General features: G+C 30.7%; 1 protein-coding gene across 2 annotated transcripts; it reads right to left on the reverse strand.

Annotated features, from left to right (window-relative positions):
* Positions 1–1175: 1175 nt before the first annotated feature.
* On the reverse strand, positions 1176–4276 carry LOC100305401 (protein kinase). 2 transcript variants are annotated; one of them, XM_041017569.1, is made up of 6 exons: positions 4000–4181; positions 3184–3512; positions 2906–3041; positions 2529–2665; positions 2322–2445; positions 1176–1952 (listed from the first exon to the last, which is right to left on the reverse strand). In XM_041017569.1, the coding sequence occupies exons 2-6, from the start codon at positions 3241–3243 to the stop codon at positions 1534–1536; spliced, it is 876 nt and encodes a 291-aa protein (XP_040873503.1). In that variant the 5' UTR covers positions 3244–3512; positions 4000–4181; the 3' UTR covers positions 1176–1533. The 2 variants fall into 2 exon arrangements, with proteins under 2 accessions (XP_040873503.1, NP_001238650.1); NM_001251721.1 differs by lacking the exon at positions 4000–4181 and adding an exon at positions 4213–4276 and having other exon boundaries at positions 1534–1952.
* Between the last annotated feature and the right edge of the window lie 21199 nt (positions 4277–25475).

Here is a 25475-nt window from a genome sequence, read left to right on the forward strand (position 1 = left end):
TAAGGACAGCAAGAACCTAATAATAGTTCACCCACTTTATTTATCTTTAAAAGATTTTTACTACCAAATTACTTTCATCTCGTGGCTCAATGTTCTTTCTTTGTTATTATTCCAGTTTCTTTGTCAACTGACTTTGTTTCAACATTTTTGTATTGACTTCACTTAATCTTGTTTCAAACTAGCTTTCTCTTAATTATTCAGGAAAAAACGATGTCCTGCAATACTAACAGTTTGAATTATACTTACTTCCGCCAGTATAGTTATTTTATTTAACGAAAATTAAAATATTTATATAAATATTGTAGTTCCATAAGAATGATACATGGAAGCAATGTTCCAATGAAAGAAGCCTGAGTTAGCTGAAATAATATTCAGCTGCTTCTGTTGTAGTCCCAAGTTGTGGCTGGCTTAGAGAAACTAGAGCAAAAGTTTTGGACTGCATAATCAGATAGTACATGGTAGTTTCTGAATGATTTTTAACATGGCTTGTTCATAGTGCCCCTCATGGAAAAAAAAAAAAACAAAAAAACAAGAAGATAAGAACAAGTAATCGTGTTTTTCTAACCTTATATGTTTTGTGTTATTTCTTTAATCATTTATGTGTAACATGCTCTTAATAGCTTCACATATTATTATTAATGATTGATTTCCTATGAATACGATCTTCAGTCCATGCAAAAACAGCTGATGAGGACAGTTTTAAAGTAACTCTTGGCTAGCAATGTGTCCATAACAGTTGTACAAATATCTCAATAGCCATAATCAACCAACAAACGAACATGCAGAATACTGCTCTGTGGAACTTCTATAGCTTGGGGAAATAATGTGGTAATATTCAATTGAAATTTCATCTAAGTATATGCCACATTATATCTTGTTAAAGAGGAGTGCTGGAAAGTAGGAACACTCATGTGTAATGCACTCCTTCAAACGCATTATCTCTAATTTGTTAAAATTGATTGAAAACTATAAAATCAAGACAAATTATCATTAAACATGATGTAGGACCCACAAAAATTTGACATTTTTAATAAATTTCAACTAACAAGAAAAATTTGACATTTTTAATAAATTTCAACTAACAAGAGAGGATGTGTTCAGAAAAGTATGTTTGAGAGTGTGTTTCCTAGCATTTTTCCTTGTCAAACCAAGCCTATAAAAATAAAGAAAGTATATACAGAAATAATGTGGTAATATTCGATTGAAATTTCATCTAAGTACATGCCACATTATATCTTGTTAAAGAGGAGTGCTGGGAGTAGGAACTCTCTCTATAATGCACTCCTTCAAACACACTATCTCTAATTTGTTAAAATTGATTGAAAATTACAAAATCAAGAGAAACTATCATTAAACATGATGTAAGACTCACAAAAATTTGTCATTTTCAATAAATTTCAACTAACAAGAGAGGATGTGTTCAAAAGAGTATGTCTAAGAGTGTGTTCCCTAGCATTTCTCCTTGTCAAAACCAACCTTATAAAAATAAGGAATGTATATACAGATGTTCAAAATTCAGAGTACACAAGCAGATTATGGGAATGCAGTAGGAGTATGATTCAAATGGGACCCCTTTTGCACACTAGACTTTCTGACAGGAGCATGGACTCTCTTTTGTTCTAATTGGGAGTTTCTTCCTGCAGTTTTTGAGGCTGCAATCTGTTCAAGAGTTTGTAAAACCTCTGTAATCGGAGGCCTTCCCTTGGCTTCACGATTAAGGCATTTTAGAGCAAGAGTGGCCGCCATATAGGCTCCTTTTTGTGGGTATTGGCCTCCCAATTTGGTGTCCATGATCCGAAATAGTCTTCTTTTGTCACCCAAATATGGTTTTGCCCATTCTACTAGATTCTGCTCTACACCGGCTTTTGATCTGTCAACGGCTCGTCTACCGGACAATAGTTCAAGCAACACAACTCCAAAGCTGTATACATCACTTTTAGCCGTCAGCCGACCTGTTAATGAATTGGAGCTTTAGTATGGTGGTTTGCTTAAAATGAGACAAGTGAAAGGAGTTAGCTTCTGAATTCTATCCTGAGGAGCAGTGCTTGGAGCAAACATAATGAATCTAAAAATTGTGGCACATATTCACTTGTTTAGACAAAAACACATGATTAGTATGCGTGACAAGCAATATCAGACATTTATGGTTTACAATATGGGAAGAAACTGAAGTGTAGATCAGTTCAATGTATAGAGTCTCATACAATTGACTAGAACAATAGCATGTTCAAATGGACATAAATGATTACAGACCATTAACCATTTACAAGAAACAATGAAAAGTAACAACAGTTTACTGTTTACACAAAGCTAAGGTATACCTGTTGCAACATATTCAGGTGCTGCATATCCTTGAGTTCCCATGACTTGAGTGGAGACATGAGTTCTATCACCCGTAGGCCCAGCCTTTGCTAAGCCAAAATCAGAGAGCTTAGCATTGAACTCCTGTAACCAAACGAATGATAAGAAATTATTTTTCATGATACAACAATAAATTACTACATTATTTTTACCCTCATTGATCTTACTGCGTCTAGTAGGATATTGGATGCTTTAAAATCACGGTATATGACTTGTGATTTGGCATTATGAAGAAAAGAAAGTCCTCTAGCAGCACCAATGGCCACTTTCATCCTCACTGACCAAGAAAGAGGTTGTGGTCCTCCTGTCACATATAATAAGCCCATCAAACGACTTTAATGTAGTAATATGTCATTTTCCTAAGTGGATTAGTTACCAAATCATAGTCAAACATGTTAATAACAAAGAAGGTCACTCTTAAGGAACCATTTATCTTTGTTGATATCTCTATTATTCTGTGAGTTTCTTTGATGACATAACCATCAAGGTAATAGCTAAGTAAACTAAAGTTACAAAACAAAGTGTAATGGTTATGGTAACTTACTTCTAAACAGATGATTCTCTAAGCTCCCTTTGGACATAAACTCGTATACCAACAACCGGTTCTCTCCATCTGCACAGTATCCAATCAATTTTACCAGATTCTGATGGTGTAGTTGTCCAAGGTAGTCCACTTCAGTCTAGAAAATGATTAAAAAACTTCACTAATTGCACCATGAATAATATCCAAAAAAGATCTAAGTACCTTCTTAGGGGGGTTTAAATTTAATGTAAAGTATGCTTAAGCCATCTTAGGCTTGGAAATGGAAACAAAACACCTACCAACCACTCCTTATGACCTTGTAACCCTTCAGGTTTGAGTTTCTTAACAGCAACAACCATTCCTGATCCAGGTTTTGAAGCTGTAAATGTGTGTTCATCAATCCACCCCTTGTAAACATAACCAAATCCCCCTTCACCAAGAAGACTGTCCGGGCGAAAGTTCCTGGTGGCATTCTTTAGCTCATTGAAGGTAAAGGCCTTAAGATTTGGGGAAGACAAGATTTCGCCCTCAGACCTTGGTGTTGGAAGATTTGAGAAATCACTTGCTTCACTATATGACAGAATAGATAAGTTGGAAGGAACAGATGAAGGACTAGTTTTTGAAATTCCTGATGCAGCGAGAAGAGGAAAACAGTTAGTTCATATATGCTAGCATTTTCACAAACAAAAGCAGGAACTTGCCAATATAACCTTAAAACTCAACCAACTACACTCATAACCCATTTAGGAAAATTCTGAACAAATACTTTATATGTTATAACAAAACTTTTCATTATCACTTATTAGGACTGCTATGCTTTTCAGTTTTTCCTCCTCTTTTCACATGTAAAAGGACTAAAACAAAAGGGCCAAAGTGTTACTTAGTTTAGTTATAGTCCAAACTCGAGCATTGTATAAGTTTTAACTAGATTCGGTTAACTACAAGATCCCATGGATTGAATCCTAGCAAGCTTGCAGCATCCAAAAACAACGAGACAAGAAACCTTAAAAAACCCACAAAGAATTCCCAATCTACAACACCATCAAACCCACAGCTTTGAAATCTATATTGAAAAAAAAAAGGAATATTTATAAATGACAAAGGCAAACATGCACCTAGGAAAATCAAAAACACCCCTTCAAAAACATAGTGACACTGTGTTTTAAAAAATTATTAGCAACCATGATTTCAGTCGCGACCGCATTGCAACCACAGTTGTGATTAAAGGGTCGCCATGAAATCGCGACCGCGACCACAATTTAGAATCTTAGAAACAATATTGTTTCATTGACAAGTGAAGATTTACTGACAAAAAAAAGAAAAAGTACCAGAAGGGGTTCTGGAACTGTGAGCAGCTTCTACTTTGGCTGAAGAATCTAGGCAGTTACCCATTAGCCCCTAAGCTGGCAGAAACCTAGTCACACACCAACACACTACACTTATTTATGGTTGCTTAAAAGAAGGAGAAATTAAAAAAGTAATGTCTTTTTTTCTATTTTCTTATGTGGGGTTTGGTTTAAACTTTACAGTTTGCAAATTGGAATTGAAATGCTTGAAGAAAAAGGAAAGAAATTTTGGTTGACAAGGAAAAAAAAAAAAGTGAACGGAAAGAGAGGAGAAAGTACATGTGAATGACATAAGACATTGCGCGATTGAAGTCGAAGCCAAGTCTTTGTGTGTTAAAGAAAAGACACGGGAAGCGCGTGGGGTCAGATTATGCATTTACGATATTACCCCTGATTATTGTCATTGTTTTCTCACACACACAACTGGCATTAAATATCATGCTTTATTACCAATGGGATATTCTCGTTTGGCCATCATCATGTCATGTAAGAAGTTTCAGACTTTCAGCATTAAATTGTTTTGGCTTTTTTAGTTTATTGTTTTGTTCGAATTCGTGCTTTTCTCACCCAACGTTCGAGTACATTGATTGAACGGGTTTTTATGGATTTTAAAATGAATTTTAGATTTAACGTAGACAAAATGAAGATGTCAATCGACAATTCAAATGACTGATTCCGTTTGGTTAAGATTAAATAAAATGATATGCACATGTGATCTTTTTTTTTTTTTATATTGTACACATGGGATAAGATAAAGTAACATTAAGCATTAAATTAAGATTAATGATATTATAAATATTTTTTTACAGAATGTTGTAAATCATTTTATCTATCTAATTATGAAATTTGATTATACTATCATGGTGATTATATATAATAATCTCGTGTAAAAAACACATAATAATCTAATGGTAGATATTTAGTCATATTTTATTTAACATATCACACATTACAATAAAATTGTATAATAAAATGCTAGTTAGTCTTAGAATAAAATTTGATTATTTATTTCATTATAATTTAAAATTAATAGTCAAAATTGGCAAATTTTACTTTAAATAAAAATTATTAAAATATTATTTAAAAAATTTAATATTTATTTTCAGTTAGTCTTAGAATGGTGATACATAACACAATTATATTACAAATATTATACCTATCACCTATCCTTTTTTCTATATTTCTTTTTATCCCATTGTGTTACTAATGCTTACATTTTTCTCATGTCTATCTGTTTCTCTTCCTTGATGTGGAATAGCATGAAATGGTGGTCCATTCCTTAATGTTAATTTCGTTTAGAAAAGAAAGCAAAACAAAAGTAAGAAAAATAGTAGAAAGTGAGATAATATAGTAAAGTGTTTGGTAAAAAAAGAAAATGAAAAACAAATACATGTAAGGCCTCCAGCTTTTACTGTGTTTTTCATCTCATTTTGAGATGGAATTCCAACCATGTAAGGCGCATCATATTTTTGAATCTTTCAGTTGTGTTTCATCTTTAACAAACACGCATCCCTTTATACTTTTATTACTTTTCACACCCTCTTTCTTTCACTCTAATTTTCGATGAAAACAAACACATATATCATTACAGTCATTACTCGTTTCTAGCAGTACGTAACCTTAATTAACTAAGCCTTGATGACATATTAGCATATAATAACAAATGCGGGACAAAATGGTCCAGCACAAATTGAGTGGCTCGCAACCTAAGCAAAAAAATCAATTGAGGATAAAATTGTTTTGTGCAAAGAGTCAAATGAAAGATACAAAAGATGGTTTGAAGAAATTGATCCCAATGAGTAGTGCATTGGAAGCTGCCAAACAAATAAGTGAGGTAAGCAAAGACAAGTTGACCACGTATGACAACTAATTGGATTGTCTCCTACCTTAGACCCCTATCTACTATTCTAACACTAATGCCACATAACATCCAAATTAGGATACGGCATTACATAACCAAATTTCAAGCGTGAGATACAAGACACTTGAAAAATCTAGGAAATTTTCTTTACTAAATGGTCCATTTCTTTAACGTGTAAACCACGTGATTATGCCTAATATTTGAAAAGGCTTGAGTGTTAATTAATAATATTAATCTGATTTGGTATAAAACTTAATTAATATATATATATATATATATATATATATATATATATAATAACAATTTTTGTTTAAGAAGTTAAGCTAAAAATACGTAGAAGTTAGGCAAGATCTTATTTAAAGATCTATTCATGTTAGATAATATTCCTAAATTTTTTGTCTAAGTCAACAAATATAAAGTAACCAACAGTTATATAATTTTAAGACATCGCAATAAAAACAAGTTAGTAGTAATAAGGGTGGAGGAGGGATAACAGTGTTTTATATTTTCTAAATCTAAATTTTAAGTTTTTTTTTAAATATCTTTAAACTTTACATACTCAATGTTTAATAATTTAAGACAAAATTAATGGTATCTTTCATCTCTTAAGTAGTGAACCTTAGTTTCTTTCTCATTCCTTTTCATTTAAAATTATTTTCTCATGAAGTGATGGACTTCACTCTTCCATTGAAAACTTGTCCAATGAAAACATTCTAAAGGCTTTGTTCGAAGGTGCAACGACACGAATTTTTTTAAATATATATATATATATATATATATATATATATATATATATATATATATATATATATATATGACCGGGTAATGATTTTCTATATTATTGTATAATAAAATTAAAATATTTTATATCTCTCTTTTTATTTAAATTCATATGTTACATGTGATTAAAAAGTATTATGATATTGGTTGTTAGTGCTTTAATGTATTAATTACTTTATAAATTCATATTGAATGAATATTTAGCTGACAATTGTGACATATCAACATGTAACAGATCTATGATAAATAAATTTAAAATATTTTCCTTAATAAAATAAGAAACAAACTAAAACTTGAACTATAAAAAAATAAAAATAAATGTTACTATATTAATAAAGAACAAAAATATATATATATATATATATATATGCTTTAATATTAAATAATATTTTGTTGATAATAGATCATAACAACTGAATTAGAGTATATTTCTAGAAACAAAATATAAAATTTAAAAAAATATTTTAAGATATATAAATAAATTTAAGTTATAAAAAATGTGACAGATTTATCGTAAATTTACCCATATCTAACAAAATCCAACAGGAATAGAATGCGTTTAAAAATATAAATCTGATTTTCTTAAACCTAAATCTATCTCACCTTCTATCGGGAGAAAAAGGTCCTATTTATTGTTTTCCCTGAACCCATAAAATCTCAAAACCCACCTTGTATCAACTAAATAGTTTAACAAATTATAACTAAATATAAAAAATTGATTAATTTCAGATTTATATTATCTTTAAAATTTAAATATCCTTCTAATATGCATATGTTATATATTTCTATGATTTTAGTATTAATAAAATGCTTTAACTTCTTCTCTTTTTTTTCAATCTATCATTTTCAATAACTTTAAATTTTAATATTTTAAAATAAACTATCAATAATAAAATTAACAATTTATCACAAAATAGATTATTTATCATAAATCTAAAATATAATTTATATGTTCAAAAATATTTGTTACAAACTTCAATTATAACATTATTTAAATATTTAAAAATGTTTATTTATTATAATTTTAGTTGTATAAAATAAAAATAGTTATGCACAATGCACATACTACTAGTGCTTAAAATTTGTCTTACGAGATGTTTGTTTTAAGAATAATGTTTTTAGTCATGAGAATGTTTTTTTTTCCTAAGAACATAATATGGAAAAGTTATTTTTGGGTATTATTGAAAAATATGGTTGGTCAATTATTAAAATTGGTTAGGAATATTTTTTATATTTTCATGAATAATTAAAAAACATATGGTTGCTTGAGTTATTTTTTCCTGCAAATATATATTATAATTACTAAAAATATCTTTAATTATTGTGTTAATAACCTTTTTACCGAATGTAACGAATGTGCAGAAACTTAATAATTTCTATCTATATATAAATGTCTCTCTCTTCTCATTTATAAGAAAAAACATATTTTTTTTTGTTTTTTTATAAGTAAATTTGACCATTTTTATGTTATTTAATGAGATTATGTTTAAAATATTTTTTATTTAATAGGATTTTATGATTAATATCAAATTCCTACAAAGAATTAATAATTTAAGAAAAATATTTATTTTTTAATTGAAAATAACTCAATTTAATAAAATTAATTAATTTGTTTAATAAGAATAAAATTAATTTTTTTCTTATAAAAAAGAACGAAAGTAGTAATTAAGTTTCTTATCTAGTAGTATACACAACCCTCCAACATGTAATTGGTAGTAACGTACGTGAATGAAATTGCGGGAATAAAATTGGTTTAACATACAAGAACAGAATTTTGTTGGAAAGAAGAAAAATCTAGTCTCAAAATAATAGCTATTTTAAGTTATTTTACACACATAAAAAACTAATAAAGAGATAGAAAAGATTAATGATTTTATAAAATTAATCTTATATTATTAATTCATTTTTAGATCTTATAGTTTATCAATAACATATATAAAAGATATAAGTGAAAAAAATAATTATTATAATTATACTAAAAAACTAAAATAATAAATATATTAAAAAAAAATCTTACACTACAATTATAATATATGAAATGTAAGGAGTAACACATAACATGAAAGAGCTTTGAGATTTGACGATGGATAATAGAACGAGGGTAGTAAGGAGGATATGTCTGAATTTTTATTAATGAAAATAGATTTTTGTCATATGACATAGATTATTAATGATAGATAATTCGAAATTAAATGTTGATTCAACATAATATTATAATTTACTTAAAATAAAATGTGTCTTAGATTATTATTTTATTACTTCATAAGTATTTATGTATGTAACCTCAAAACAAAAAGGTTTATATGTCCGTATAACTTGATGCTCTACGGTTTAAAGTTAAATTTCAAGGAAATCAGTTATGTTTATAGAAGGAGGCTAGGATGTGAAACTAAAACTTATTTAGTACCATACATAAGTTTATTTTTTATATTTTTCATCATTTATTTCTCATTATACCCTTTCTCTTTTTTCCTCTTTCTTGTTTCTCCTCCTTTCTCTCATCTTCTCTGCAAAATCTTAAGGTTATGAACAAAATCACGATGTTTAATTCAACAACTATGATCTCAATACTACAATTATACAAGATTTCAACACAACAAATGCTCATTTCCCATTCCACTGCAGTCACCCCCAAAACACTACAACAGCAACGCAATCTCCGTCTCCATGAATAGCAATAGCAAACCCTCCACCACAAACCAAAATAGCAAACCATGCAAACAACAATGTGAATAGAAACATAATCTCATTGGGGACCTACAACCGTGAGTAGAGTTTGTGTGTGTCGTAACCAAAGGTGACCCATAGTAAACCATGCAAACAACAATGTGAGCAGAAACATAATCTCATTGGGGACCTACAACTGTGAGTAGAGTTTGTGTGTGTCGTAACCGAAGGTAACCCATTGTCGTCACACACAACGGCGCCCCTCTTCTAAACATGCATATTTTCATTTTTCTCCTTCTGGTCCGATCTCACCCCTCACTTGTGCACAAATTTATTTACTCATAGTTGTGCGGTCAAAATAAGAAACTCTTATTCCCAACGGCAACAGGCGTCAACCTCCTTAATGAATTGTCGTTGCATGTTTTTTTTTTTGGAAGGGGGGGGGGGGGGGGAGACGGTGAGGGCAGATGAGATCTGCATCAATAAGAGGCTAAAAAAGAGGGAGAAAATGAAAAGGGTAAATTTGCAGCAAAGTTGAAAGGTGGACGGAGAAGGAGAGGAGAAGAACGGAAGAGAAAGGAAAGAAAGAGAAATAGAGAAGATAGAAAGGGTAAATTAGGAAAAGTAAGAAAAAAGAAAATAAATGAAATAAAAAAGAAAGAAAAGTTTGAACCATTGATTTAAAATCAACTAAATCTAACGGTTGTGATATGATCGTGATAATTTTCGCACCGTGCAAAAGGAGATTTACTTTCGCATCCTAGCCTCCGCCATGTTTATATTATTTAAAGGGAAAGCAGTTAGGTTTATATGTATGTATAATTGAATGACCAAAAACTCTTTAAAATTAAATGAAATGCAATTAACGTTTATACTTTGGTGATTTATTTCAAATAAATGTAATGCATTTGTTGTTTATTTTTTAACTCCTAAGGATCAATCGTGTTCCTATACTAATATACATATAAGCCAAAAAATAATTGAGAATACAAGATCATCTGGTAGAATAATGACTACTAGAATCATCACTCTAAACTTTTTTCTGGTCACACCTAGATAGAGGGGTGTGTTAAAAATCTCATATGGTGAGTAACCATGAAGAAAATGAAACATGTTAAAGTCTCACATCGAATAAAGATAGTACCGAGAGATAAACTATATAAGTGGAGGACAATCTCAATCCTATAAAATTGACTTGTAAGATGAGAATTACTCTCCACTTGTATAGTTTAGTGTAAAACGTTCAATATTAAATCAAATGAGATACCATAAGAATAGAATTATCATTTTAAATATTTTATGAAAAAATAATTTAATCCTATTCTATAAAAATACCAATTCATGCATGGATTTACATTATACAAAGATATTGTTCTAATTTTACTGCACAATTCTTGATACTCATGGAATGATCAATACAAACATTTAAATTTTCAAACGAGTTCATTAAAAATAAAAAATATGATTTGCATACAATTTTTAATGACAGTTCGTTAATTTCAAGGATCAGCACAAACAAATAGTATGCCAACATAAGGGAACTTGTCCAAATATTAAAGATTGCTACAATTATTGTCTAGGTACGTTCGAGCTTTAAAGAATATGGTCTGGGCTGGGTTGCTGCAAAAAAGGATGATGATGACCATTGGCTTTGTTGGATACTTTCAAAATAATTGTTTTATGCCTGAAAAATAAAATTTTAATAATAATAATAATAATATGTGAATTAAATTAAATTATAATTTTGATCAATGATTATATAACTTGTATTTATCAATAAAAGTTTGGTCTGATAAGATGAATTATATATATTCTCACAAATTGACGAGTCAAAGATCCAATCCTCGTTAGAAGACATGTCAAGCGTAACATTATTTTTTTTGTCTGGTGCTTCTATTACAAAAGATATAATATTAATATTTTTATTATTATTAGTTATATGTTCACAATTATTTTTGAAATTGTTTTTTTATATAAAACTGAGAAATAATAGATTCAGGTTTTGTAAAGTCCGAATTTTTTTTCAAGAATCTTAGATTTTTGTTAAAAAGAAACTTGTCTTTATTTTTTCGGAATGTTTAAATCTTTGAGCTTCAGAAAAATTTCTAGTGATTTAAATTATAGGAATTTAGGGTTTCAAAAGATTCTTGCACTACTAAAATTATATGATTCTACGTTGGTTAATTTAAACATTCAACGACATAGAAAGTCTTTATTTTCTACTACGGTTTCATACAGAATCATCTTAGAAAAATGTATCATTTTAAGACAGTTTGTTAGTTAAAAATTATCTTAGAATTTTTTTATAAAAAAAATTTTAAAAATTTTAAGACGATTTTTCTAACAATTGTCTTAGAATGTATTTTTAAAAAAATTAAAAAATATAACTATTGAAAATATTATTATTAAGAAATTTTATGGATAAGACATTCAAGTTTTTTAATCACCTAGCAAAAAATAGCTTGAATGTATGGGAAAGGGCAACAATAAAACATAATATGTATACTAGGTGCAATTTAATATATTAATATTAATACCGATATGCCAAAAAAATATTTCCAATATTCACAAAAATATCTAATGATTACTAAAGGACAAATTTGAAACAACGGCAAACATAATAATTATAAATCATCAAATCAGAAATTAAGAATAAAACAAACTTCAAAGTAAGTCAAACATTACAATTATATATTATCAAATCACAAATAGTTGAAAAATTATTTCTAAAATATAGATAATATATACATTCTGGAAACTAATTTTTTGAACGATGATTTGGAAATTAGTTTCTAGAAAGAGGTATTTTTAGAAGAAAAAATTATGAAAAAACTAAAGGGTACCTTTAGCAATTAATTGAGGTGTATTTAGCAATAGCCTCCCGCTTATGGTTATTAGCCCAAACATAATTGATCCACCATTTATTAATTAAAATCTTTAGAGGTTTACAAGCTATTGTATTTATAATAACTGGTAGTTTTCCCATAGTCATGCATACTAGCTAGTGTGTGACATCATTGGACTATGTATACTTATTGAACTTAGTACTGTATAATTTGTCATAGTACATGAAACAAAATGGGTTGGACCTAGAGGTTAAATTCAAGTTTATATAGTTTTAGAATCTCCTACATGTAAACTATATATGGGAGTCATGAATGTCTAGTTGGTATATATAACTAAATGCAAGAGATCAAGGTAGAACATAAATGGAGGAGTACTATTGAGACATAGGCAATTATCTTGACTTCTGAAATAGGATTCATTAACTGATGATGGTCCTTTTTAACCTAGTTATAGCGCTCAATAACAGATTTCATGCTGGAGAAATATAGAAGTCCATATATATTAATGAGATGAGACATGATCATCAATTTGTAAATCAAGAAACACTATATATATGCACATGGGGAATCTCCATATATATTGGATACATGGATCAACAATTGAAACAAAAACAAGCAATTAATAGAAGCTTGAGATTGAAATTGAATGCAGAAAAAGACATAAAGGAAAGAACATTGGTACAACTAGAAAACTATGATCTTTGACAATTACCTGGAGGGAGGGCAGTGTCACTGGCATCAATTGCATACACCTGGCAAGACAAATATTCCATAACATCATGCATGTAAAATGCTTTAATGAAGGAAAAAAATAAAGTTTGAAACAAGTAAATTAAAAGCCTAATCTAAAAAAATAAAATAAATAAGATTCAAAGAATACAACAATATATATTATTAATTCCAAAGAGAATAAGTATCTAAGATTTTCCATAGTTTAAAGATATAGGACAGAAGAAGTTGAGAAAAAAAGAAATAGAGAAATACAAGGCCTGCATATTTTGTTACTTCTGGCCAGTCCTTGGAGGCTACAACTTGAATAACAGTAATTAGAAGACCAAATATATGGTCATCTATAAGTTAAAGGACTTTGAAAATACTTACTGCAGCAATGGATGGACAAGGGTCCTCTCCAGGTTCTGGATGAGTTACATCGGCTTATAGTTAATGTAGTCACACAAAGATAAGGATCTTAAAGTCATCATTTAAGATCATGATTTAGATAACCAAAGATGATCATAAGAAGCATTCTTATTTTACCTGCATAAATAAAATCAAAAACTCTAGGAACTCCACAAAATATAGTTGGTTTCAGTTCCTGAATATCTTCCAGCAAGAACTTGACATCCTACTTGAATCAACAAGAAAAATCCACACGAGTCATTAAAAACATAACACTTAAAGCATGGACCAAAAACTAATTCCATGATGTCAATCAAAATCTTACGCCTTGCCAAAATCCAATTGAGGAGCCCTTGGTGATGCAATAAGTCTCCATTATTTGGTGATATGCATGAGAAAGAAGAAGAAAGGAAAAGTACACATCGTCTTCTCCTGCCTAAAAATATCATAAAATGTTTTGTCACTATTAGCACTTAGCACTACAATGCTTAATTTAACAAAGATTAGATACTCATACTCATCTTCTCATTGTTTTAATTTTGAATATGATTAAAATATGTACCATATTTTTCCAAGAGAAATGAGAATAACATTACTTTCCATAGTCTAATGTATGTTTACAACCTCTAGGTGAGCATAATTATGTTTACCTTTTTTAATTTTTTTTATAGGCACTTCTGTCCACCTTACTTTATATCAGGATTTCACCATCAATTAATTGAAAAAAATTGGGGTTTGATTTCCCCATTATTGCTTTTAACTATTATGTTGCCAATGTTGCCACTTGATAATCATTATGACATTAATCAACATGGAAGCCAAAGAAACATTGACCTAGCGGTTGGCAGCGATTGTAGTAGTATAGCGTATACAACATGAAACTAATGAAGCTTCAAGGGAAATAGTTCTTAGACTCTGGCTTTCTGACATAAGTATGTGGTCAATAGACAACACTTCAGTCATGAAAGTCTCATTCAACATAATGACTCCTTTGGGATCTCCAGTTGTTCCACTCGTGTACATTATTATTCAAATGTCAGTCTTTTTTTTTTATGGAAGATCCCAATCCAGACATCCCTAGAGAAAGGAAGAAAAGATCTTAAACTGTTATAATTATATCTCATAATACTCATAAAAAATGGTTCATGATCCTAATTTTGGAACACCAAATAGGCAATTGCAAACCAATTTTAACATCTTACTAGCCGGAGAAACTCTTCCCATGAGAAGCAGGATGCACCATGCCCCTCATGTGACTTAAAATGACATCTGTGTTGAGAGAATCTCCAAATAATGCTAGTTTCATGGACCATACCTGAAGATGATCAAGCTTATCTCAGCAACCACTTCAAGAATACTTATGATCTGCCTCACCCATCAAATAGAGCCATTGTCGTCACAGTTCACACTATGTCGGTGCTTCACCAAAACCCTAAATCCTTCATCACCACTCACTTTCACTGTAAAATAACAAATAAGCAAACAACAAAACTTTATGGTTAAATCAAAACTGAAACATAAACATAAACACAAACAATAATTGAGGAATGCATTGAGCTAATGAATCAAACCTTGAAGCAATGCTTTTTCTAACGCGTCCACTTTCCTCATTTTGCTCCTTCAACAACTTCTTAATGGCCTCGAAGATGGAGCAGAAAATGACATTGGCTTTTGCTAGGGTTTTGCGCTGCGTTGTGGCGATGGAGACGTTGTCGAGGACAACATCGACAAAGACATTTGGTGGGGTGCTTCTGCTCATTGAGAGGGACAGTGAGCTTGTCGAAGTAATGAAGAAGCTTGGGATCAACATCGTCGAGGGATTGGAGTGAGGGCTTCTCAGAGCGTTCATCACACATGTCGAAGCCATGCAAGGTGTGATGAGAGAGAATGAATGAATCAAGAGAGAGAGAGAGAGCGAGAGAGAGACGCCTGCGCGGGTAGCTCGTCTTCGTTGTTGTTGCTCGTGGAAGGAGAAGATGAAAGGAGATATTTTGAGTGAAGGGGCACAAATGAAGGGTGTATCAGGAGACTGAGCGTCATTCATTTCAAAGACGGTTTTAACAAACCCGTCTTTGAACACTCACTTTCTATGACAGTTTTTAAACCGTCCTCGTACATTTTTTGTTATTTACAACATTACCACCGCCTGACATTCTAAGATGATTTTTGGGAACCGTCTTAGAAGGTGCATCATAAAAAACTAGTTTTTTTTAAGTATTGTTGGTATTAATTCTAAATATTTAAAGTGGTTTCAAATATTAAAATTATTATTTTTAGCTTCTAGAAGATTTAAAATTTTGGATCTTAAACAAGTAAATAACTACAAGTATTTTAGTACATGTTGATGATAACTAGTGATTTTTTCTTAAATGAATTATCAATTTAGTCTTTAAATTCTAATGATAAGTTAAATTAGCTAGTCCCTAAAATTAAAAAAATAACAAGTCAATGAGAATTTACATTATCAATCAATCCTGATGATTAATAATGATCCATATGCACATACATGGCCTTGAGCATTCCCTTTGATCTTTCTCTTTCAAAATGCACCAAGAAATCCCTCATTCAGATTAAGAGTTCCTTTTATATAATTATATTCATTGGATTTTTCTTTTAAGTTGACTTTTAAATTTTAACAAATGTGCTTAAGTCACACCGAAATTGCAAGCTTAAGTTCATGCAAATAAGCATGCCTTCTAAGGTCTGGCTTAAGTCATCTTAAAGTGATAGGCTTAAGTTTAAACAATTGTTCACACTTCTACAAAGTTGGGCTTCAGTCACACTACAGTGATATCCTAAGCCAAGACAATAGCCTCCTTATTTTTTATTTTTAAGAGTAGGATTTAAGCCGCTCAAAGTAGCAAGCTTAAACCTAGGCGGTAATATCCTTTTTTTTCTTCTAGATTTGGGCTTAAGCTCCCCCATAGTGGTAGGCTTAAGTCTTGGCAATAAAGTCTTAAATTTCTATCTAATTTTTTTCTTCCAAGATGGTGCCTAAGCTTTTCAACTCTTCCTAAACGATTCCTCATCAAATTACCTAGGAAACACAAACAAGTAATCCAAGATCAAACGTAAAAGGTACAAAATTTTAAACAAATTAAACTTTTATTAAAAACTAGATTACAAGGAACACAATCCACACTCAATAACATAAAAGATACCACCTAATTGTCCCCATAACAACAACCAAATGTAACAATATATGTCAATTATCAACCGCCTCAATCCATTGTCCTTTTTCTTAGTTGTTTATTTCTTTCATTTATCATTTTTATCTTTATTTTTATTTCCAATAAATTTTTAAAGAAGATTATCAATAATTTAAAATAACATTGTACTCAATATAATTGTTTATCTTAAAACCAAAATGTAATGTGTATCTGTTCAAAATAATTATTTACTATAAATTTAATTATATAAAATTAAATATTTTTACTACGCATTACACAAACTAAAATATTAATTTATTTATATAAATATACATTTTAAAAATTAAATCAGTGCATTACAAAGGTTTAAAGCCAAAGTCTATCATGTCTACATATTTGATAGGGAACTTGTACCTTCCTTGAGTGATTCACTTAATTTAAAGTACGTGTCTTTCCAGGATGTTTGGCCTAACTTACTTTTAGTTTAATTTCTTCTTATAAGTTTAAGTTAAGGCAAACCCATTTTGGTAAAAGTTCTTGACAATACATGTTATGGATTGATATAAGTGATATTGATTTGTGTTTTTAAATCAAGATTTAAAATTGTGATATTGAATTAAATATTGATTGAAGATAAGATTATAAAAAAAAAAAAAATCCCTCAGATTATTACTCTATTACTTAATAAGTTTAACTATACGTAACCGAATAAAAATATTTACAAGTACGTATAACTGGATGCTCTACAGTTTAAAATTAAACTGCAAGAAAAACAATAATGTTTTATTTAAAAGGAAAAACAGTTATGTTTCACCAAAAATTCTTGAAAATCAAACTTCACGAAATGCAATTAAAGGAAAAACAGTTATGTCTGACCAAAAATTCTTGAAAATTAAACAGCCATGTTTGACCAAATAAATGTAATGCAGTTTTTTTTTTTTAATTCCTGAGGATCCGATTCCTATATTAATATACATATAAGCCCATAAATATTGAGAATACAAGTTCATCTTGTAGAATAATGGCTACTAGAATCATTGGTCTAAGCTTTTTTTCTAGGATTTCTATGCATTGCTCTTCTTTTAGCTTCATGTAATAATTTTAGAGTACGTTTAATTTACCTTTTTTTTCTGGCTTAAAAGTTATTTTGAAATTCTTAATTTTCTATGATTTGCATACAATTTCTAATGACATTTCATTAATTTTAGGATTAACACAAATAGTATGCCAAGAGAAAGGAATTTGTTCAAATACTATAACTTGCTACAATTATTGGCAAACTATTCCTAGTGTCTATTCTTCTTATTGACTTTTCATCCAGAATCTCATGGACAATTTTAATTTGGACAAAGAAGAACCACAATGAATCTACTCTCTTTTTTATTATACACAGTGAATCTACTCTTATGCCAAAGCATACATCATGGGATAATTGACAACCAAGAAAAAAAAAATAGGGTTGAGTTGTAACATTCCTGGGAGTGTTTCAATGTTGGCCCACTTTACAGCAAGAACAATAACAGCAAGTTTTGGGAGTACTTATGATATGTTCTGTTTCTATCAAACCATGCAGGTAACCATGTAAAAAATATGGCATAAATCCATTGATTTAATGCATTGTTGATAAATGAGTAAAATATTTAAATATATATTTTAAACCATACTATTCTCGAAGATAGATTTGAGGACTGGGCCGGTCCAACGGTGAAGAGTAGGGATACTATAATGTTTAACAACTGCTCCACAGCTTTGAAGTTAAGGGACATCGAGGAGCCCAATGAGGAGCAGGTACTTGCCCCTTTGGCAAGGATCGAGGATGCAAAAAAAATGGCAGATATTGAGCCTCATATAGAAAAGGAAGCAAATAATCAAATGTGTGTTTGAGGCAACATATCTATTACTAAGTGCCATGTAATTCCCATCACAGAAACCATGTCACCCATCATGTGAATGTGACCCATAATGTCAAACTTACAAAGGGGTTTTTATTATGTGTTTGGAAAGCAAAATCCAATTCTGTTTGTTAAAGTTCGAATGTTAAGTATAGGATTTTGTTTGTTTTACATCAAAAGTTTGATATTTGTTGTTGTTCCATTTGTTCAACCCTAAAGTTAAGTCAAGCCTTACACTACTAACTTCTTCAGGACCAAATAAGCAAAGAAAAAGAGAAGCTTACCTTCACGAATACATTCACAAATACTTGCAAGTCGCGACAACTGAAGGGCACAAGACCGAGGTCGCGGTGGTGCGAGAGTTAAGCCAACATGTGATGTGGAGGTCAGGGTGGTGCGACAAGCTAAGGTTCCTTTGCTGGAAAACAACACACGGTTGACACCTGAATGAAGAATTTTGTGCTAACAACAGAAATTGGACAACTAAGAGAGAAGGATTTCGATCGACAATCTGAAGTGAGCGAGCGACAAGAGAATGATGTCCCAATTATTATATTATATATGTAACATTAACGACGGTGTATATGTAAACCTGTCTTTGTATCTCACGATTTCTAAGACGATTTTTACAGATAAACCGTCTTAAATAAGTTTCACTTAATTGTAAAAATGCCCCTGCCTAGCCTACTAAGATGGTGTTAGATGAAAATGCCATTGTACATGTCATTTAAATACGATTCTTAAAGACCGTCTTCGTTGGAGACTAGCATATTTACATAAATGCCACCATGCAACCTACTACGACGGTTTTGTTGCGATCAACGTTAAAGATGAGTCGTAAAAAAGACTTTTTTTAGTAGTGAGAATATGGTCGTTATGATGTTAATGGTTTGTGTTGCTGCACCAAGGGATGGTGAAGACCCTTGCCTTAGTTGGATACTTTCAAAATAAGTGTTTTGCCACTTTGTTTCTAACACAAGTTTCCATAAAAATTCAAATATAAATAAAATCTTTAAATTTGTAGTATTGTTATATAATTTTTATGACTGAAAAATGAAATTATAATAATAAAAATAAAAAATACGAAAATTAAATTAAATTATAATTTTGATCTGTGATTATATGACTTATATTTATCAATAAAAGTTGGATCCAATGAGAAAAACTATATATACTCCTACGAAAGAGTCAAAGTTTTAATTTTGATTAGAAGAGATGTCAATCGTGATATTATTAATTTCTTTTTTTTTTTCTAGTGCTTCTATTACATAAGATATAATATTAGTATTTTTAAAAATTATTAGCAATATGTTCATAATTATTTTTGAAATTGTACTTATTTATAAAATTGAGAAATAGATTCGGGTTTTGTAACGTCTGAATATTTTTCAAGAATTTTAGATTTTTGTTAAAAAAAAACTTGTCTTTATTGTTTTTAGATGTTTAAAACTTTGAGCTTGCGAAAAATTCTAGTGGTTTAAATTTTAGGAATTTAGGCTTTCTGGATATTCTTGGCATTTAGTCTAAATATTTAGAGTGGTTTCAAATATTAGATTTCTTTTAGCTTTTTTAAGATTTCAAATTTTGGATCTTAAACAAGTAAATAAGTACTATTTTAGTACATGGTGATGATAACTAATGATTTTTTCTTAAACAAATTATTAATTTAGTCTTTTGAATTGTAATGATAAGTTAAATTAGTCCCTAAAGTTAACAAATTGGCTACTTGATTCTTGAAAATTTACATTATCAATCAATTCTGGATGAAGAGGAATTCATATGCATAGACATTGCCTTAGCATTGTAACAACTTGAATTTTAGATTGAAAATATGACCTGAAAACATTTTTATTTAACTTATTTTAGAAATATACATCATAATTTTTAATTGTTACTTACAATTAGTAAAACATCTTCCTATATATTTTTTTTAAAAAAAGAAAACAAACACATCATTCGAAAAACAATATGCCTTTACATGGAGCTAAAATAAACGTGGATATAGAATAGCTTATTCTTCATGCATCATTAAATAACATCAGTTGTGAGAAATAATACAAAAATAGCTTATAATAGTATGAAGGTAATCAAAATAAATTTTACATTATTGCTACAACAAAATGCTTGTCCTTGGCGAAAACATTTCTTAAAATACATCAAAATCAGTAAAAGAATTGTAGGACTAGAGCAAACCACCATCACGCTAGAAGTACTAAACTATCTAAGGTGTGTCCTCGGAAGGATCATCACTCTCCTCCTCGAATGTTAGCTCTAACTGCCACAGAAGTTTCCTATACTCTTCGATCTCCTTAGATGACATGTCTGAATGGTCTCCTCAATCCTCTGTAACTTCAACTGGGTGTACTGGCTCCACGTTATATTTGAGAATGTTGCCTCGTCCATCGTACCCCACCAAAGTCAACAAAAATTTTAGATCATGATGAGGCTCTTCTAGTCCAAGATACGCATGAAAGTCCTCATAACAACTGAGTGAGATGTAAATCTCCATGGGACATAGCAGGTTAATGGTGGTCTATGGTAACGAGCACTCAATTTGGAGTTTCTACTAGCACAAGGTAGACTCGAGTATGACAGGTGTATCACGTAATCTGCATTATTGTGCACGACCATGTTGACTCTCTCTACAAGAAATGCTAAGTCTGCAAATGGCTTAGTGTCCTTAGCATCAGTACCTAAAAGTTGTTGGTTGTAAGGATAAGCCCTCCGCTCCTCAAACGCCACAAACAAATAATAATCCAAAAAAAGCAAGCACACTTGTCACCTATTAGGGCCTAACCTCTACCATCAATCCCTTCATGTATTAATGGTCTTATAAATTTATGTGGATGACAGTTAAGAGTGGTCATCACATACGGATACAACATATGTCGACCCAAATTCATAACTCAAAAAGCATAGTCTTGGAGCCTGTCAGGAGTAGTAGAGTAAGCCTATGAGTTACCCATACCAAATGAGTGCACTAAATGTCAGATAGTCACCACTCGCTAGGTTCCCTAGGTTCTTCAAACCTTTCTGCCCACTATACCTCAATGTATCTTTGTCCATCATCTACTTTCTCAACACAATCTCACTTTTTCACAAAAGAAAATAAAACCATTAATTCCTTACTCTTTCTCCAATCCTCATGATTTCTGCCACTGCATCACATGTGTAGCCCTCGTGCCACTTACATCAACAAACACATACAGTCAAAAATAAGAAAGAGATACGAGGCTCAGGTCTACGTATTACTCTCAAGGAACCAATTATGGCCCCTTAAGCAGTAGAAAACACTTGTCACACAAACAATCGAACAACATAACTACCAAGGTTAGGGTTCAAGAAGTGGAAAGACACCCTTTACCTTGATGAAGTTGCACAAAATGACTCAAATGAACTAAGAACTCGGGTACTTGATGTCTCAAACTTCTAAGAACGGAAATGAAATTTTTGAACCATGAATGAGAAACTTGCACAAATTTGGTAAGGAAAACAATAAGAGTAAGAAGATTAACAACTCCTTACCAAAGCTTTGATGGAAGAGACCTCAAGAACACTTGTATCAAGCTTGAAAAAATGCAGAAGAGTGGCTTCCTCTTGATCTTGTGAACATATGAATATGAGAAAGAAAGGTCCCAAAATTTGTTTTTAATGAATTATGAAGATTAGGTTTAAGGCTTTTGCCCAAAGGAAATTTGATTAAGCCTAATTAACAAACTTAATTGACATCACTATGTTCCACTTGGCAACCCAAGTTTAATGTTCCAAGACATGCTTTCTATGGGTGTTGTTGCTTTTGAAATTTTAGCCAAAATGGATAAAGTAGACATAAGCAAAAATGATAAAAATTGCATTTTCCAAAACTGGTAAATCTTGTCTTAAACATCTAAATTATTGTGCTAATCTCCCTAGGGATACATGTACTCATAATAAACCTCACACAGAGTGTAACATTGTGTTTTCGTTATTGGTTGTTCAAGTGATTTAATTAAATTCTAAAAGTAAATAAATTTATATTTGAGTGCCTATAATTAATTAATGATTAATGTGATGGTGTTTTACTTATATTTGTATGTGTTTAGTGAGTTTTTGGTAAGTTTGGGTCATCAGAACTTTGGGCTTGTGATGGTTAGTGAAAGGGGTGTGAGTTTAGCAGATACTTAGGTGTAGGAAAGAAAAACCTTTTCAGTCCTATAACTCCCTAAAACCCTTATTTATGCGAAACTCTATCTCTCTCAACACACTTCTCTTCACAATTCTCTTTTCTCGAAGAAAGCATCATTAGAGAATTTTGAACATTGGTGTTGTGCAGAAATAGAGCTCACTTCTCCTCCCTTTAGTGGTTGTTTACAGGTCCTAGGCGAGATAATTCTCCTTTCTTCCTCTCTTTGAGTTCATTTTTCGTTTTCCCTTAAGTAACCATGAACTTTCATGGAAAAGCTTGGTTTTAAGGGGTTCTGATTCTATTTTTGGTTTGCCTTGGAATTTAGTTGATGCTGGTATAGTGCGGTTGACGTGGGCTTGAAGGAAAGTTCCTTACTTGTAACCAAAGCTTGCTCATTTTTCCTTTCTTCTTCAAAGAGGCATCACCTTGGGTTTGATGGGTAAGGGAAGCTTTATCCTTTTCTATTCTTAGGTTGCTGTGAATTGGTTTCAAGGTTGCTGGAAAATGAACCATGTTGTTAAAAAATGGAAGTTTGAACATTTGAGGTTTTGAGTTCTAAAATTTAGGTTGCTATTTATATGATGAATATTGATTAAAAGCTCCAATTTGTGAAGTGTTTTGATGTTGCTTATGTATTTAGAATTGATGGGAAAAAGTTTGAGTTTGTATTTGGGATGATTTGGAAGCCATGAGATGGAATTCTACAAAAATTTTGAAATTTTGCATAATTCATGTCCAATGAATACTTTCGCATCTAGTGTTTAGTGTCATATCTAGTGACTATTTTCGCATCTAGTTTCCAATGAACATTTTGAGTCTAGTGATTAGTTTTTTATTAAAATTTCCTATTTGTTAAGTGTTTTGATGTTGTTTATGTATTTGGAGTTGATGGGAAAGAGTTTTAGTTTGTTTTAGGATGATTTGGAAGCAATGAGAATATAAGATTATAAAAGAATAAAATATGCCTTAGATTATTATTTTATTACTTCATAAGTTTAATTGTACGTAACCTAAAAAAATATTTATATGTACGTATAACAGGATGCTCTAGAGTTTAAAATTGAACTGAATGGAAAGCAGTTATGTTTATTTGTTTTTAAGGAAAAACAGTTATGTTTGACCAAAAATTCTTTCAAATTAAACTTCATGAAATGCAATTAACGTTATACGTTGGTGATTTATTTCAAATAAATGTAATATAATTATTTTTTAACTCCTGAGGATCCTATTCCTATATTAATATACATATAAGCTCATAACAATTGAGAATACAAGCTCATCTTGTAGAATAATGGCTACTAGGATCATCGGTCTAAGCTTTTTCCTGGGATTTGTATGCATTGCTCGTTTTAGCTTCAGGTAATAATCTCAAAGTACGTTTAATTTACTTTTTTTTCTGGATTAAAAGTTATTTTGAAATTCTTGATTTTCATTAACTTTAAAAAAATTATTTGAGAGTAAAAACACAAAACAGTAGGGGAGTTAAAGCGAGAAAATACAGAGTAATACATAGAGAAAAAGTTAAAAAACATTATATGTTCTTGTTTTTTGAATGTATTTTGGTCTTCTTCTAATTGTAAATTCATTTTATTTTTTTTATTATTTCAAAATTAATCTTTGAATTTAAGTCTAGTACGCTCTATATTATATTAAATGTATTTATCAAAATCTGAAACTGACACACAACAGGGTGGATATGGCCAAAGTAGGCTCATGGGCTTCACACATTTGCTTTGAGAGAGATCATTGTTAACAGGAAAGGAAGGAAGACCTACAAAATAAAGGACTATGACGCTCAAGTAAGTATATTAGTTAAGAGAATAAGAGAAAAAATGAATACACGAGTATGCAAACAAGTGTGCATGTTTGTTCATATGTGTTGAGGGTTCGATGCAAATGAGTTTGAGGTTGAATCATATCATTTTTTTATTCTTTTAGTAAAAAAATTGAAGTAAAAATATTTTTTGTTAAAAAAAAAAAGAACCTACATTTGCATTTTTTGTTTTCATCCTAAAGACCTCTTTCCTTTTATTCTAATTTATTACCTAAAATAATGAATTGAGTTTGTATAGGCATTTTGGGTGATGCTATTGAAATAGCCTTTCTTGCTATATTTTCTGGTACCCCACCCATTTCATAAAGTATTAAGGGTTAGATGTCTGTGCTCCTATGTCAGGGCTGACATGGAGGGTTGACACGTGTTTTGGAGTGTCATGTGTATTTTGTGGACCCTGAACAATACATTAAATAAAATGAGATATGATATTAATAGAATAATCATTTTAAGTATTTTATGAAAGAATGAAAAAATAATTTAATCCTATACAATAGAAATATCAATCCATGCATGAATTTACATTAAACAAAGATATTGTTCTAATTTTACTACACAATTCTTGATACCCATTGAATGATCAATACAAATTGTACTTACCAAAATCTGGAGTTGGCACACGTTAGGATGGACATGGCCAAAATGGGCTCCTAGACTTTGCACGTCGGCTTTGAAAGATGTCTTTGTTAAGAGGACGGAAGGGAGGACCTGCAAAACAAAGGACTCTGACGTTCAAGTAAGTATAGGGGTGTGTGGGATGTGTTGAGGGTTTGATGAAACCTGATATTTATAGGAGTGGAGTGGAGTGGAGCTGAGGGTCCTTATTTGTAAGGATTGTTATGGCTGTGGCAGATAATTACCAGCTTATAGATAATAGCTGGTAGCTTATAAATAGTCTTAAAGATAATATGTAACTTAAAAATAAAAGCTAG

The sequence above is a fragment of the Glycine max genome, chromosome 8 (assembly GCF_000004515.6).
Source record: "Glycine max cultivar Williams 82 chromosome 8, Glycine_max_v4.0, whole genome shotgun sequence".
NCBI lineage: Eukaryota > Viridiplantae > Streptophyta > Magnoliopsida > Fabales > Fabaceae > Glycine > Glycine max.